The 18,060-nt window shown below is 46.7% G+C and overlaps 1 protein-coding gene across 1 annotated transcript; it reads left to right on the top strand.

The window, feature by feature from the left end:
- The first annotated feature begins 9,790 nt into the window (after window positions 1-9,790).
- chchd1 (coiled-coil-helix-coiled-coil-helix domain containing 1) lies at window positions 9,791-12,916 on the top strand. The gene is made up of 3 exons (XM_035399562.1): window positions 9,791-10,149; window positions 10,599-10,717; window positions 11,280-12,916. The coding sequence occupies exons 1-3, from the start codon at window positions 10,014-10,016 to the stop codon at window positions 11,388-11,390; spliced, it is 366 nt and encodes a 121-aa protein (XP_035255453.1). The 5' UTR covers window positions 9,791-10,013; the 3' UTR covers window positions 11,391-12,916.
- Window positions 12,917-18,060: the final 5,144 nt, after the last annotated feature.

The raw sequence follows: 18,060 nt of genomic DNA, 5'->3' as shown, positions 1-18,060 counted from the left end.
AGATTCACTGTTTTCAGCGATAACCACAAACCCTTCAGTACAGCATATGGAAGAAAAGTGGGGTCAGCTGTAGAAAGCAAGTAGCTGAACACCTACGGCATATTTTCTGGCAGTTTGTCATTTCCTCCAGAATTGTTCTGAGCAACTTAAAGCTCCTGATCTTCAGAGGGAAATAGAGAAATAACACTCCTTATATACAGTATATCAGTACTTCTATGGTGAAGTCACTGCAGATGTTAGTGTCGTCCAGTGAATTGTGTGCGAATGTGAAGCCTTTAGCTTCGACATGTCAGTGGTACAATTGCAAGCCTGAATACCTCGAACGTCCATCCAGTGCTGTGTGTTTTATTTGTGCCTTGTGGACGCCCACCCTTCTGGCGACAATCCTCAAGTGAACCCCCGCTAGACTAAGGAGTGGCACTATTTAATACCGCAGTGAAAGAGCAGGCCTTCGGACCGCAATGGGGAGGTTTCACTGGAGAACAAAGCCCTGACCCTATCCTGTGTGTCTGGGGGTCAGAACAAAAGTTGAAAGGTCATGTTGGTGCGTTTTTCCCCCGGTCACACCTACAATTGGGTCTCTCTCTCTCTCTCTCTGTTCCTCTCTTCGACATAGACAGCCCTGGTTAGAGGTTTCGGGGCGTGGGGGGGGGGTCGTAGCACAGAAATTTTAGGGCTGTCATGCAACTTTACACCTTTGTGTTTTCGGTCTCTGCTGTCAAGAAGAAACCTTTCGGTCTTACCAACTTCCCCGTTGCCGCCGGAGACCCAGAGACTTCACGGAGGTGAAGTAAGATTCGGCGGACGTTAGAAGTTAGATACAGGTGCCTGCAGCCAGCCGGGCATCGCGGAACAGAGACAAAAAGCAAAATGGCGTGCATGTGGAGAAGAACACCCCTTTAAGCACCCTGGACTGATTCTGTTAACAGGAGCCAGGCGCGTGTTGCTCTCTCTCCGCTCCAGTCCCGTGACCGTCAGGGGGGCCTGATGCGACTCATTCTGGAGGGTGCGTCTGCCACCTTGCTGCCACTGGCGTGGGTGCCTGAGACCAGTCCAGCTGGGCCTACAGCTGTGGACTGACGATGGGCGTAACTCTCTCCACCGCTTCCGCACCCCGCCAAGGAGTCCTGGAGGGCGGGGGCCGGGGGGGGGGGGGGGAGCAAGGGGGAGGGTGTGGCTCTCTCTGCCTGTCATAGCCGTCCGCACGGATGAGGCCGCGGCTGGGGAAAGTGCCGGGCTGAGATAATGGCCTTTGCTGCCCTGTCGTCTGCAGAGGAGTCTGCATTAGCTGATTGCTCCTGTCCCACGCTAATCAATTCACCATCCCAGACAGAGCTCCTTCTACCAGACTCGCCCTCCCTCTATTCCCTTCTTCCCTCTCTCTTTCTCTCTCTCCCTTAATCCCTTCGTCTCTTTCTGTCTCCGTCTCTCCCCTTATTCTCTCTCTTATGCTCTTTCTCTCCCCCTTATTCTCTCTCTTTTGGTCTTTCTCTCCCCCTCTGGCTGAAGGGGCCTGCTATGATGTAATATGATTTTTCTTGCTGTGATATGAAATGGGTGTAGCATGAATTTTGAATCTGTTACTGCATATTATTTTGTTTTGGGAAAGTATGTTCAACTGATTGATTAGACACAGGAGGGTAACAGGAGATTTGTGTGTACAGTAGGTGTGTGTGTGTGTGTATGTGTGTGTGTGTGTAGTGTGTGGTATGTGAATGTATGTGTGTTGTGCCTTATGTGCTGTGTGTGTGTGTGTGTGTGTGTTTGCATGTATGTGTGTGCGGAAGATTGTGTGTCCGTAGAAGAGTGCGTATAAGTGTGTGTGTGTGTGTGTATTAGTGTGTTAGTGTGTATTAGTGTGTGTGTGTGTGTGTGTGTGTGTGTGTGTGTGTATGTATTAGTGTGTTAGTGTGTATTAGTGTGAGTGTGTGTGTGTGCATGTGCGTGTATTAGTGTGTGTTAGTGTGTTAGTGAGTATTAGTGTGTGTGAGTGTGTGTGTGTATTAGTGTGTGTTAGTGTGTTAGTGAGTATTAGTGTGTGTGAGTGTGTGTGTGTATTAGTGTGTGTGAGTGTGTGTGTGTATTAGTGTGTGTTAGTGTGTTAGTGTGTATTAGTGTGTGTTAGTGTGTTAGTGAGTATTAGTGTGTGTGAGTGTGTGTGTGTATTAGTGTGTGTGAGTGTGTGTGTGTATTAGTGTGTGTTAGTGTGTTAGTGTGTATTAGTGTGTGTTAGTGTGTTAGTGAGTATTAGTGTGCATATTTAGGTGTAAGGACTCCTGCGATGTCAGCCTTGCCTCCAGGCTGTAGGAGGCTTCTCTCTCTGGTTCCCTCTCCTTTGACAGCTGGGCTCTGCAGGGGGTGGGAGGGATGGGTCTAAACCCTGTGAGGACGGCCCACTGTGCCAGCTGAGACCGGGGAGGGGGGCGGGGGGGGGGGGGGGGGGGGGTTGTAGGGGGTGGTGGCTCTGCTCCTCGTTCGTACCAGCCCATCTCATTAAATATTCAGCAGCCGCCACCCCCGCTGGTCCTGAACTCCCTCCCACCCAAAATCCTTTCCCTTTCTATAAAAATAGAGCATGTTCCTCTTTCCACCACTGCACCACCAAACTGTCCCCTTCACATGAGGGGATGAGGGGAAGAGTTTTTGGTGGAGACGTGCCTGAGGAGGTGGGATGAGATCTGTTTTTTTTTTGTTTTGTTTTTCCCAGCGGTAAAGAGCTGTTTGTGATCCGCAGGGTTAAACCAGCCCATGCATGATGTCCTCTCCTTCGGACTGATCGCGGCTGGGATGTTTTTACTTTATTTTTCCGGAATACTTTACAAAACTGATTAACACTTCCCTCTACAATGAATCTAGGGCCTGTTGTTTGGAGGATATGGCGTTTCCTGTTTCGATTTTGACGTCTCCTGGGAAAAGGTCAATAAGCACTTGAGAGTACACCCGAAAGGGCACTGACTCATAACAGCCAAGTCATTCATTTTCAAATCCACACTACACCACACCATATGTAACCAGTCATGTCTGTTTGTCCATAAAGTGCTTTAAAGGGAATTCAGCTACGCGCACACCTTTCGACCACAGCTGGACAAGTGGTGTTGTGAGGGCAGTAAAATATAATGTCAAAACCCCAGAACTAATAAATTGTAAACGTTCATCCATCTGTACATTATCTAACCCTCTTATCCCTGGTCAGGGCTGTGGGGGGGGGGGGGGGGGGGGGGGGGGGGCGGGGGTCTATACCAGCTTGCATTGGGGGAGGGACAGGAAAACACCCTGGACATAGTTGCCAATCCATCGCAGTGCACACACACACCATTCAGTCACACACACATAGCTGTGGGCTAATTTAGACTCGCCAATTAGCGTGGAGGTTTGTGCTGATGCTAATGGTTCGGGCTCCGGATATGACCGAGCTAATGAGCGATAAATCCCTCGTCCACTTCTCCCGCACGTATCTCACCAAGGTGCCCTCCCCAATGCACAATGCCCCCCTCGCTGGAGGCAGCCTTCCTTAATTCATCTTTCTCTGCCGCGGTAATTCATTTACTCTGAGCTTTTTTATGCTCTCTCCTCCCTCCCTCCCTCCCTCCCTCCCTCCAAACCACCGGGCGGGCCCGTGCTCTCCGTCTGAATCCCTAATGCCGCATTACAGTGACCCACTTAATGCTGAGGTAATATCTCAAAAACACCGTCGGTCAGAGTCGGCGGAAGAAGCGATGAATGCTTTGCGCCGCTTCAGAGGCAGTCGAGACAATCGTGGGGTTTATATCGCAACCGAAAGAAAGTGCATCTGGGTCGGGGGGGGGGGGGGGGGGGGGGGACAAATGGTGATAATCCAAAACAATTGAACGAGCTGCTTCTAACCAACTCTCCTCTTTTCTCTCACTGAACAACCTCCTAGACCCCTACCAGTCCGGCTTCAGACCTGGCCACTCAACAGAGACCGCACTCCTCTCGGTCAGTGAGTCGCTTCACGCCGCACAAGCAGCCTCCCATTCATCTGTCCTGATCCTCCTAGACCTTTCTGCTGCCTTTGACACAGTCAACCACCCCATCCTCCTGTCCTCCCTGGCAGCTATGGGGATCTGTGGCACAGCACTAGACTGGATTGAGTCCTACCTCTCCGGTCGCTCCTTCCTAGTCGCCTGGGCTGGTGCAGTATCAGCACCTCGCCCCCTTGCCACAGGAGTTTCCCAGGGCTCTGTCCTTGGTCCCCTCCTATTCTCCCTGTACACCCAATCTCTTGGTCCTGTAATCTCTGCCCATGGATTGTCCTATCATTGTTATGCTGATGACACCCAACTCTTTCTCTCCTTCCCCCCCTCTGACACTCAGGTCTCTGCTGGCATCTCTGCTTGCCTGAGGGACATCCAGAGCTGGATGGATAACCACCATCTTAAGCTGAACCCAGGTAAGACGGAGATGATCTTCATCCCTGCTCCATCCTCTAACCTTCTTGACTTTTCTATTTCCCTAGGTGACACCGTGGTGTCATCATCACCCACCGCAAAAAACCTTGGAGTGGTGATGGACAACAGACTGTCCCTCTCCCAGAACATCACGGCGGTAAGTCGAACGTGCAGGTTCTTCCTGTACAACATCCGGAGAATCCGCCCCTTCCTCACCACCTACGCAACCCAGCTCCTGGTTCAAGCGATGGTCCTGTCCCGCCTGGACTACTGCAACTCACTACTGGCTGGTCTGCCAGGATCCGCTATCAGACCCCTGCAGCTCATCCAGAATGCTGCAGCACGTCTGGTCTACAACCTCCCCAGACATTCCCATGTCACCCCCCTGCTCACTGACCTCCACTGGCTGCCTGTTATGGCTCGCATCAAATTTAAGACCTTGGTGCTTGCATACCAGGCAGCTAAGGGGTCAGCACCAGGGTACATCCAGAGGATCATCAGACCCTACACACCAGCCAGACCTCTCCGTTCTGCCACCTCTGGACGCTTGGCACCTCCCCCTCTTCGCGTCTGTACTTCCCGCTCCCATCTGCTGTCTGTCCTGGCCCCTCGCTGGTGGAATGACCTCCCCGTGGCGGTCAGAACAGCAGAGAATCTTACCACCTTCAAACGCAGACTGAAGACTCATCTCTTCAGGCTGCACCTCTCCCCACCCCTCCCTAGCCTATAGTTTAGCTCACTGTACCTAGTTAGGATAATATGATTACGTTAGTTTATTTGGCAGGATTGTTGTTTTTGTCTGATTAGGCAAATGTGATTCCAGCGCTAGTTTGTACTTGGTAGGATTCTTGTTTGCTGAACAGATTACTCTACAGGGTTGGAGTCCTGATCAATGTGGTCACTTCTGGCACTACGATCCTTACTTCACTCTAGTGTTTCTTTTGCACCTCTACATCGTGAACCAATGCACTTGTTGTACGTCGCTCTGGATAAGAGCGTCTGCTAAATGCCTGTAATGTAATGTAATGTAATGTAGAAGGGTCAGGAATATCTGCAGTGCCATGGCATCAGGCTTCCTCCTAAATATATTTTTATTAGCACTGAGAGTTAGGCCTACTTCACCAATGGTTGCATTTTGTAATCAGACCCACATTATGCGTGACTGTAGTCATTCTTATTAGACCTGACAGCCATCCAACACGTTCCGGTGCTTAGACTTTTAGGGTCATAACCAGGTACAGCATCAGTACCCATCGCTGGTAGTGAAAAGCCGGTTTCAAAGACACAGGTTAAGTTTGGTCCTGGACTAAACTGAGTTTTGTGTTGGAAAATCTCCATTCAAAATTGAACTTAGTCCAGGACAAGGCGTAACCTGGTGTTTTGCCAGACTGCTCACCATGTACATTGGCAAGGAAGCAACGTACTCGTTTGTCTGTCAATATTGATACAGAAGCATACAATATATATCTGCTTTGACTTTACACTCTTGGTGAGTGCAGTGCAATATTCCACAAGCCTCTCATCACGGACAGACAGACACATGCACACACACACACACACACACACACACACACACACACACAACTTACATTAGACATTAGATGTCACAGCATTGTCTGTTTTTGGCTAAGTTCTTGGTTTATCTTCTGACATGTTCTCCCCAGCACTCAAAAGCCACATTTCCACTAACATGCGTTAGCACCACAGGTCAGCTGGAGATGTTTCCAAAGCAAAGATTTAGCGAATTCCAGATACAACAGTGTGGGTTGGACCACAGCCCAGGTAAGCCAAACAGAATAAATGGACTTTATCCAGTGTAAAATATCATGGTTAGAGTGTCTTGTTTACTTTTTTCTGGTGGTCTAAGTCAACGCAAGTATGTTCACACGAATCACACCAGTGGCGTGGAGGCAGGGCAAGGCAAAGATACACTGGGGAAGAGCTGAAACAACTTCAGGGTCATCGGCAATATGCAAATCATAGTGAGTCATCACAGTGAGTCCACAGAGCAAGCTGCTGACAGAGGGGTTAGACAGATCACCCTGGAGCACCCTTTCTTGACAAAACACGATAATGAAACACTTGCACAGAGACATGAGGCTGGAGGTAAAACTTGCTACAGACACGCCCAAAAAGGCCTAATTACATTTAAGATTTTTTGGGGCCCTTGATTTCCCCATTGCTAATTAGCGGAACTTATTTATTGCATGTTCTTTGCCTTCCCTCTGTTCCCCACCAATAATGCCTGCATGCCCTGCCAAATAATGGGCGCTGTTGTTTCCTACCGTTTACATTTAGCTCCTGGGTGTCATTTAGAGCAACGTGAGATGTACAGGGTTGCGGTGGCCGGTATTGCTGCCAGTGCTGCGGACGGTGACTGGAAAAAACGCAACAGGGTTCCAGTTTACTGAACATACATGAAAGAGGAGAAAGACGGGGCGATTCAGAGCTGTGTCTGTGAGCCGCTTCCTTACCAGACCTGGGTCAAAATACACATTTGTTTCGGATTCAAATACTTTCCTACGCTTTACTGAACTTGTCTGGGGTATTGGAACCAGTGAGATACTCTCAAAAAAGGTGCAAACCCCCGCCTTCTAGTCATTTTGGCACGCTCAATTACACCAGGCAAGATCAACAGAGCACAGAAGAGTATTTGAATCCAAAACAAACACGTATTTGACCCAGGTCTGTTCCATACTGACAGCCTGTCGGCAGTCTGGCTTCCTCTGCAACAGAGAGGGGTGTTAATGGGATTCTGTGCCACCTTCTCTGGCTGTAGGCAGCGTTTTTACGGGCAACCCCGTAAAACCCCCTCAGCAAACGAGACCCATCAGTATTCTCCTGGGATGTTTGAGACCAAAACTGTACGTGCAGTCAACAGGGCGAACGTCCAGTTACGCAAACGCGGTCACCACAAATGCTTCCTAACGTTTGCGTACAACCTCATGGTTATGTTAGAATGGCATAATGCTTATGGTAGAATATGGTTCTATGGCAGTTGGCTTCATCTATGTACCATCTGAAAAAAGCAGTGGTAATAAAAGTATGCTTTACTAAGTTCTAGGGCTGGCCACAGTATGGCTGGTAGCATCATGACCTATGGGATTCCTCGGAATTCCTTCAGAATCTGCTGGCTTTTGTGACCTCACAGAAGGAGTCACCGTGGATGAATGAGAGAGGGTTCATGCCATTGTTCTGGGAGCAGCGGAGCAGACAGGACACTCTGGGTGTGTCAGAGGGACGGTCATTGTTCCCTTGGTATTGCCATGGCCGACAGATCCTGCCTACGCATCAAAATCAATATCTCTTTTATTACTGGGAGCCGTTGTATCTGAATGAGCTTCCTCTACTGATCTACAGACGAGATGGGCCTGGTTTGCCACCCCTTTTGCCATGTCATTGATTACTGGCTGTTTGCTGCGCTGCTACATGTGGATGGTGAGGATCTGGGGGGTTTGTATGTTGGGGGAATGACCTCACGGCCAGGGCGTACCAGCAACAAGATTTTGGGCATGGCCCGACCCCCTGATTTCTGGCTCCAGGAGAAAGGTTGGCCACAGATAGCAACATTTTTTTTAATTTTTTTTTATTTTATTTTATTTTTTTGGTCGTCCAAAAGACCTCGCTCACGCGCACGTGCCCCGCAGACAGACGTGCTGAGACACAGGAGGAATTCCAAAATGGAGCCAAGAAGCAGCGGCACGGGGGAAGCGAGTCGCATGACGTCTGAAACATTACTCCAAGGAAACTTACTGGGGGTGTGGAGAGAAAAAGAGATGAATCGGTAAACCCTTATTAACACCAATTAAGTAATAAATATCACTCAATAGGAAAGTCACCTTGAGAGTCTCAACTTGCCCTGTACTATTTCTTAAGAGTCCTGCATATCTTAACACAGCTCCATTGGTAGACAGGCCAGTGGAATCCCCCCTCCCCAAAACACCCCCCCCCCCCCCACCAAAGCTCCAAGTCAAAGCACACACCTTCAATAGAAAGACACTTAGGGCTTCCCAAGCAAATTTCTTGTCAGTGTTTTTTTTTTTCTCCTTCCCCTTATGTACTGACAGTTAGTCAAAAGGCCTGGTGCATTTATGAAAACCTTTTGAAACCATTCCCAAAAAAAATCTACCCTTCATTCCAACTCCTGTCTGCACAGCAACACCCTGTCTAAGGATTACAAGACAGCCTTTATGTCCTGCGGCAGTTTGACCTTTTGAAGTTGAATCACTGACTCCTGTTTGAGGGATACAGAGCCTCCTACCATTGGCTTCCATTCATAGTTAATAGATGAATTACGGAAAGTTGACACTAATTAAATTTTCAGTTCAATTAGGCTTACTGAGTGCCAGCAGAGTAATATAATGAATCGCAGCACATGCGGTTTAGTGACTACTTTAATCTTCTTAGAGGGGTAGCCTACCAACACATAAAGTCTGGATCCTGTAAAACCGTGTTACTGAGCCAAATGAACTCAAACAACCGGCTTCCCATAGCCATCAAAGCTGCCGTTTGCTGTTTATTGTTACTCTTTTAAGTTGCCATGTCTGTTCAACATCTGTGCGACCAAACTAGGTCAAATACAGTGCGTCTTTTTAAAGACAGGCTTAACCCATATTTCCTTATTGCTCCCTGGTGCCAAGTTTTTACTGAAAGCTATTGTGTACCATAAAGTATGATCACATTTAGAATGTTGTTAAGCATAGCTCTTATTTGTCTGAATCTGGTCTCTCACTGGTGTAATGCGTTACAAGTGCTACATACAATATAGCTGTATTCCCAGAAAAGCACACAGGTGTGGCAAGATAAAATCATATTTTCCAATCCATTTTTTAAATCAGTTGTGAATTAAATTTTTCTGGTTTGGGCTATGCTTGAACCATGACCTCAGAAAAGACAACAGAAGGATTATGAAGAAAGAAAAAAAAACATGCTTCAGGTGATTGTGACAGGTATTGGAGTTCACCCCGAGTTCTATTCTAAAAACCTGCTGACTTGGCGCTACTTGCGCAAAAGGGGAAGGAGATGTGTGTTCAAGCTTGTCCCACATTTTAAACTTTTGGCAACAGTGCCAAATTTCTGCAGCACATTTTTTATGTGGCGGCCTATCTTTCTATTGGACGACATATTGGCGTCATTCCAAATGGTACCTTCTGCTTCCATTTAGCCAAATGCACAGGGTCAGCTTTTAAAATAAAATGTGGCTACAATCTGTGTCTCTTTAGAGCTGTTTCTTTCGTGCGGTTAGTGATTTTGATGTTACTGTGTCTATTGCAATTCTCTTAACATTAAGGTTGAATATTCTGTATAATGTGACCACAGTTGAGTGCTCTATTTGGCTCTGCAACTATAAAACTACAATTTGTGTTAGTCTTACGACATTTGTAGGATGTCAAATTTGCGGCTACCGTAAAATGATACAATTCGTCCTACGCCTAAATATGGCGCCGTACATGTGAACGGAAACGAAGGTTGACGACGGTGTAAAAGACTGCCTTTTCTTGATGTTACTGCGAGTACTAATCCAACTTCAGTGTGCTGTAAACGTGGGGTTTTAAGTTTGTATTTTTAATTTGTTTTCGGCCATCTTCACTGGTAGTTTCTGTCATGGCAACGCAGGGGACAGCGCTGCAACAGAAGGTCAGTCGGCTACTGAGCAGGCAGCTGGGAAAGCCGGTTCTGAAACCCAACAAACCACTCGCCTTGAAGAATGAAGTAGCAAATCGGACGCTAGAAAAAGGAGGTAATAGTATTAGACTAGTATTAGATTCTTATCACCTGATGTCTGGCTCAGATTAATAGTTGGTGGTTGTCACTCACAACCGAGTTATCTGCCTTGCTAACTCAATTTGCTGGCTAAAGTTCGCTAACTGACGTTAGTCCATCACCATCGTCAGCGAGGTTGGTTAGCTATTTAGCGAGCGACAGACTATGTGGTTGCCTCTGCATTTGTTGACCAAAAGCTTTAACTGCCAAGCTGTGTTCGCCTTATTAACTTGTTAAAACGCTAGCCGTCTGCTGAAGTGTTTAATAGCAAGATAGCAAGGAGACGTTTCCAAAAAAGGAACTTCATCACATGTACAACTTGAAACCTGTAGTTAAAACACGTTTAATGGCCGTTCATATTTGTGCATAGGTAGCTATCCATTTACGTAAGGAACTGTATCGTGAGTGTTGTAACCGTATTTATAGAGGCCACCTGCATAACCGAGATGTCTGTGCTGATGACCTGCTGGAAGCAGAACGAGTTCAACGACGCCGCGTGCTCCAAAGAAATACAGTCCTTCTATACGTGTGCAAAGAAAGCTGAGGTAACGCAATAAATGGGTAACAATCACTACGATAAATTGTATGCAGGACACTGCCTCATTTTTGTCATGTGCTCCGCAACTGCTTTGGCAGCGTGGTCAGAACTATATAATTACAAAGGCAGAGGAGGGAAATGGCCATTAGCAACACTTCCTAATTTCACCTCCTAGTTTCCTGACTTTGGAGGAGACATAACAAACCACGGTGCCTGAGTTCAGTTTATTTAAACTTTTCCCTTTCCTTACAGTTATAGAATTTGTGTCCTCTGGTACAGGTCCAATCTACTACTGCTTCCTGCTACAGAACACAAGTCCTGTAGTGAGAATTGGTGTTTCTTTTGTGCTTGTTCCAATTAGACCATAGGGGTTATCTTTGAAATTGGGAAATGAAAGAGCGGAAGGTTGAATATCTGTGTATACATGCGCTTAATTTGAACACCGCCAGTTATTAAGAAAACACACACACACTGTTTACTTCAGCAGAGTCAACGCCCACTTTTACTGATGTTTTGTAATGTTAGTTTTATGTTTATGTTTTATGTTTTCTGTCCATTTTAACTCACAGGCTGCAAGGTTGAAATCGGGTAAAGGTGCCTTTGAGCTGGACGGACGCCTCCATCCCAAGCTGGCCAACACTCTCCTGAAGCGTTTCCCCAACTCATTCTCTGAGAAGTAGCTTGGCCTGGCTCCGCCCCCCCACGTGTGCTGACTGACTCTGAACTGAAAGGGGGAGGAGCTCAAAGGGGCAGGTGTGGGATCGTCGTGGCGATGCTCATGTCCGAGCTCTCGGTGCAAAGTGTCCACCGCCCCTACCCCAACCCCCACCCCCTCCCCGAGCTCTGTAATGTACATTCCCCATTAGTGAGTTACTCACTTCCAAGGATGGACTGTATGGGGGGGGGGGGCGGGGAATCATGGCTAAAAGGTCACGCTTTTGGGTGGGGGCTGAACCATTTAAGCACAGACCAAAGCGTGTTTCAGAATATTTCAAAGTAAGGACTGAATGCCAACTAGACATTGGAGGAGAAGAAAGAGAGAAAGAAAAAAAAAAAACAATGACCTTTTATTCCCTTCATTCGACTGTAAACAGAACAAGGTCTGGCTTACCTCAACATTAAAGGAATGGAAGACAAAACCATAAGCTCCTTTTTCATGTGATATGCAAACAAACTGTGAATGGGTTTTGGTCTGGCGTTCAGTGCCGTTGAGTTGCATGTGTTGCACAAATATAACTATTCTGACTGGCCACTTAGTTATATAACTGAAAGATGAGGTTGCTAGTTGTTTGTATTCTTGCAGGTGTTATACAAGGCCTTTTTATTTACAAGCCAAAATATAAAAGAACCCAGAATAATATGAGCCTTTTTGATCGTGCCTGTGTCAGTTGGGACGGATGGGAAAATTGGGAGCGTGCTGGGCTGAATGGCCTGCTCTCGTCGCTGTGTTTTGTTATGCTTCGTTATTTTAGGGGTCTGCTGTGTAGAGCTGGTAGGAAGTTTACATCCCGCTAGCTAACGGCATTCTGCGCATAAGCAGAACTTAGCGGCTCACATTCTGCATTCTCCTGAGTCCAAGCAGTCTTTCAGAGAGAGAGACACACAATTAATCAGTACAGATGCGGCCATTGCCAGATTTTTTTTTTCTTTATTTGTTACACTGCCTGGCCTGATTTACAGAACTTCAGATGCACTTTTGATGATTAGTTCTTTTAATTTGGTTTTGGTTTCAGGTCTTCACAAAAAAAAAAAAAAAGGAAAAAAAAATAAATAAATAAATCACTTCTAATTTATTGGGACCAGATTGTTAGTATAACTTCTATGTCCAAGGGAAAATTATTTGAGCAACTACTTCTGTTGTTTCAAGTGAGATAATTATGTCAGGCTTGTCATTACAGTTCTTAATCATTCTATTGCTGAACGAAAAATGACGTGTTCTGTTTCTTTATCCTCAAAGCACTTTCAAGCAGTAGAGCTTTAATTTAGTAATCTTAAGCACTGTAGCTAGATGCTGTCAGTCTCTGGCTCTCTGTTACGCTCTCCCCCAGTCACTACAAATCTGTTGAAATCAAACACCTTTGTTCAGCCAGGGTAATGGTTTCCACCGGACTCAAAGTTTAAAGATAATTGTTTGTGCCTGTTTTTATATGATTTAAAAACAACGCTCGCTACAACGCCATATTGGGGGAATAGCCGGATCTGATTACATGCCAGGAAACAAGCCTAGCGTGCATCGCATTAACTTTTATCAATCTCATTAGGATCCTGCAGTACGTTTCACAGTGCCTTTCATCAATACGAGTGCAACCATTTCAGGCCAAGCCTTTCAAGTTGACGCGCGCTCTTAATTTGGCGCGGTATTAACCGCTGTATAACAGTCCGTTGAAATGTCCGTTTTTTTTTTTTTTTTTTTAATGTTGCACTTCTGTAGGATGTTGACTTTAGGCTTAAAAAGGTAAGTTGACAGTGTCTTCCTGTGTGGTGTGAGAACGCGTATGTTATGTCTCGAGACCGATAAACTATTTCGATAAACTGGGCCCCGGTCCCACTTGGAGTTTGGTGCTCTTGGATGTCTTTGAATTTGAAACTGGACCCTGTCATTAACGAAAAGAAATTGGCTGCCTTCCCCCACGCCCCCATTTTCTGTAGCTGATAACTGGGGACACAAAAAGCCACAGGGTTAGAAAGGAGCTGTTTTCTGGCATGAATGATTTAGAATTGAACTGGTTTCTTGCGCTTCACTGTTAAATCTCTATTACATGTTAAACCTATGAAGGCATAAATAAATTCTGTGCCTGAGAAGTTGAATTCATGGTTAGCAAAATGTTACCATTCCTTTGTTTACTACAACTTTGTGCACAGAATGACAAGTACTGCCTAAATTTAAACTTGGCGGCCACTGTTTTTTTTGTCACAAATTCAAAGCAACCCAGCCACTCTTTAAAGATCAGATCATAAAATGGACAGAACTTCCTCTTTTGTTTTTTTTCTCTTTGATGTATTTTTGATGCACGTCAAAAATTTCTTGAAGCTTTTCATTAGTTGTGCTCAAAACTGTTATCTTGAACATCGCCTTTTGTAGTCATTTTGATGATTACCAACTGAGTGGCGCTGCCTTGTAACCAAATCCCAAATCACCGCAGAAATATTTAAAGCTCGTCTGAAGGAGTATAGATTTTATCAGCACAGTTGTACCACTCCTCGGTTATATTTATTTATGTTGAGAGGCCAGTGAAAACAAGCAGTGCACCTCATACACTCTTGCAGGGGCCGTGCAGTAAAATGTCCAGTGTTAATTCCACTCTGGCCGTAGTGAACTCTGTATATATAAAAACTATGTAAGAGTTGATTTAACACTGTTGATTTAACTCTGTGTACAGGGGGAAACTAACTCAAGTCATGAGAACCTGTAGTGTAAGATGCAACACAACAGTAACTTTTATTGCATTGTGATTTTTAAATTGAGGGAAATTAAAATGCACACAGAGTTCTCTTAAAATACCCTATACACAATTGGCCCCTGTAATCATCATATGTATCCTATGCCCTTTTGGCAACACTAGATGATGTAGGCCTAATTCAGTAAATTGTTTTTAAGATGGTCCTGGATTTGGAGGTTAGTGGGCTTAGCAAAATATTTCTGAAACTTTAATTTAAGAAGAGACTGGTGGTAATGAAAATGAGCATACACAGGGGTTCTTCAAGACCAGGGTCGGGAACACGTGACTGGACGCAATGAGCCAATGGCAATTCACATCTTTTCAATTAATTTCATCTTTATTATCGGGTGTTTCTGCACTGACACTGGCTGTGCAAAGATTCGCTACCCCATTAGGCAAATATTCTGACGGTGCTATTCGATAGTTGGGAATAAATATTTCTCAACAAAAAAAAGTTTTTTTTTTAAAGTTTGAAAGAACAATAACATATCTTAGACGGGAAGCTACAATAAGCCACACAGTAAAATGCCCAGCGTTAATTCAACTGGGACTACTCTTAACAGAATTTATGAATCCACTCTGGCCATAGTGGGCTTAATACTGAACATTTACTGTGTATTGCGATGTGTTTTCATTATTGACATTGTCAGGATTCCAAGAAGCCTGCCCCATACGCCGTAAGTATGTGAATGTTTTGTCACGCGCCAGCGATCTCTGAAATAATTAGCATTAATCGCCAATAATTGACATTACATTACATTACATTACATTCATTTGGCAGACGCTTTTATCCAAAGCGACGTACAAAAAAGTGCATTTCATGGTCATAGACAACTGCTAAACACAGGTTCAGTAAGGTACAATACTTATTTTGTACAGCTAGTTCTAGCCAAGAACACAGTTCACACAGTGAACACTATACTGACCTAACCTCTACAAAACAAACTAGGCAGAAGAATAAGCTACAGTATTAGGACAAATACAAATTACGAAAAAGTGCTGGGATGGGGCAACATGTAACAAGTGACATGGGGGGGGGGGGGGGTTATTTATTTATTTTTTTTAAAAGTGAAATATACAGCGTGGTGGTGGTTAGTCTAGGTATAGTCTGAAGAGATGAGTCTTCAGGCCACGGCGGAAGATGGGTAGTGAGGGGGAGGTCATTCCACCACTGGGGGGCTAGGGTGGAGAAGCTCTGTGATCCCTTAGGGCGGGTGGGAGGGGTTACAAGGCGCCCTGCTGCCGCAGAGCGGAGTGGTCGAGCAGGCACATAGAATTGAGTCATGTCCTGCAAGTAGATGGGGGCTGTCCTGTTGGCAGCAGTGTAGGCAAGGGTCAGGGCTTTGAACCGGATCCTGGCGGCGACCGGTAGCCAGTGGAGTGATCGCAGCAGAGGAGTGACGTGGGAGAATTTGGGGAGGTTGTAGATGAGTCGGGCAGCGGCATTCTGAATCATCTGTAGTGGCTGTATGGCACAAGCTGGCAGGCTTGCAAGGAGAGAGTTGCAGTAATCAAGGCGAGAGGTCACTGTAGCCTGCACGAGCAGCTGGGTGGAGTGCGTCGTCAGGTATGGTCGAATCCTTCTGATGTTGTACAGAAGGAATCTGCAGGACCGTGATGTTGCCTTGATGTGCTCCTTGAGGTCCAGTTGGTCATCCAGGACCACCCCCAAGCTCTTGGCAGAGTGAGAGGCAGTCACTGTGGTGCCATCAACCGTGATTGAGAGCTCACGAAGTAAGGAGGTCTTGCACGGGAAGAAGAGCAGCTCAGTTTTATTGAGGTTGAGCTTCAGATGGTGGCTGGCCATCCAGGTGGAGATGTCAGCCAGGCAGGAAGAGATCTTATCATTGACCTGTGTGGCCGAGGGGGGGAAAGAAAAGAAGAGTTGTGTGTCATCTGCATAACAATGATAGGAGAAGCCATGTGAATTGATAACTGAACCAAGAGATCTGGTGTATAAGGAGAACAGCAGAGGACCCAGTACAGATCCCTAAGGCACTCCCGTGACAAGGGGATGAGAAGCATTACATTACATTACAGGCATTTAGCAGACGCTCTTATCCAGAGCGACTTACACAACTTTTTACATAGCATTTTTTTTTTTACATTGTATCCATTTATACAGCTGGATATATACTGAAGCAATGCAGGTTAAGTACCTTGCTCAAGGGTACAACGGAAGTGTCCTTACCCGGGAATCGAACCTGCGACCTTTCGGTTACAAGCCCAGTTCCTTACCCACTGTGCTACACTCCGTCCCTACACTCCGCAGAGGCAGACCCCTTCCAGGTGACCTGGTAGGTCCTATCTGCAAGATAGGAAGCGAACCAAGACAGGGCAGTCCCGGCGATTCCCATCCCAGCCAAGGTGGAGAGGAGTATTTTATGGTTGACCGTGTCAAAAGCTGCAGACAGGTCAAGAAGGATCAGGACAGAGGAGAGGCGTGAGGCTCTTGCAGTGGCAAGTGCCTCCGTCACAGCTAGGAGCGCAGTCTCTGTTGAGTGCCCGGATCGGAAGCCAGACTGGTGAGGGTCTAGCAGGTTGTTCTGATGGAGAAAAGAGGTTAGTTGTTTAAGAACTGCTCGTTCAAGGGTTTTGGACAGAAAGGGTAGAAGCGATACGGGTCGATAATTTGTTACATCGGAGGGGTCTGAGGTGGGTTTTTTGAGAAGTGGGGTAACACGAGCCATCTTAAAATCAGAGGGAACATGACCAGAGGAGAGAGAGGAATTAACAATGGAAGACAGGTAGGGAAGGAGCTCGCTGGAAATGGATTGGAGAATTTTAGATGGGATGGGGTCAAGTGGACAGGTGGTTGCACGATGAGAGGTGATGAGTTGTAATACATCGGAGTCCTCCAGCATCTCAAAGGAGGTCAGTGTGGCTGTGGGTTTGTCCCGGGGGGTTGGGGGGCTCACTGGATGGGCGAAGGAGTTCCGGATTGTAGCCGCCTTTCCTTCAAAGGTGGCCAGAAAGTCATCTGCGGAGAGGGAAGAGGGAGGTGGGGGTGGAGGAGGAATGAGGAGGGAATAGAAGGTGGAGAATAGTTTGCGTGGATTAGAGACACATGCACTGATCTTAGACTGGAAAAATTAGGCTTTCGCTGACGTGAGGGCAGATGTGAAAGTCGCCAGCAGGGTATGATAAGCGGTCAGGTCGTCAGAGGATCGGGAATACCTCCACTTCCTCTCTGCAGCCCGCAGTGATGTTCTGCTGGAGCGTAGTGACTCAGTCAGCCATGGGCAGGGGGGTGAGGAGCGTGCTGGTTTGGAGACAAGAGGACAAAGTGAGTCGAGGGACTGGGCGAGGCAGGAGTTGAAGGTGGAGGTGGCAAGATCAACTGGCAGGTTAGAGAAAGACGCAGGAGGGGGAAGTGTAGAAAGAGCGGTGGAGATGAGGGAGGATTGTGACAGAGTAGAGAGATTTCTCCTGAAAGTTACTGTGGGTGAGCTATTGGGTGAATTGAGAGGGAGTAAATAGGAGAGGGAGAAAGAAAGAAAGAAGTGGTCCGAGACATGGAGGGGAGTCACTGTAAGTTGGGGAATGGAGCAGCTTCTGGTGAATACAAGGTCTAGTTGGTTACCAGCCTTGTGTGTGGGGGGGGGGGGGGGGGGGGGGGGGGGGGGGGGAAGAGGACAGGGATAGGGCGAAAGACTGGAGGAGTGAGGCAACCCTGGACAGTTGGGAGGTCTCTGGTGGGAGGTTGAAGTCTCCCAGTAGAATAGCAGGAGTGCCATCCTCAGGGAGGGAGGTCAGGAGAGTGTCCAGCTCGTCCAGGAAAGAGCCGAGTGGACCTGGAGGACGGTACAGAACTATAATGTGAAATTTTGAGGGATGAGTTACAGGAATCGCATGAAATTCAAAGGAGGAGGACGTAGGGTTAGGACTGGGGAGGACACAGAACTTCCAG

This window comes from Anguilla anguilla, chromosome 18 (assembly GCF_013347855.1).
Source record: "Anguilla anguilla isolate fAngAng1 chromosome 18, fAngAng1.pri, whole genome shotgun sequence".
NCBI classification, from domain to species: Eukaryota; Metazoa; Chordata; class Actinopteri; order Anguilliformes; family Anguillidae; genus Anguilla; species Anguilla anguilla.
The sequence above is the reverse complement of the archived record's forward strand: the minus strand, read 5'-3'. Positions and strand labels throughout refer to the sequence as shown.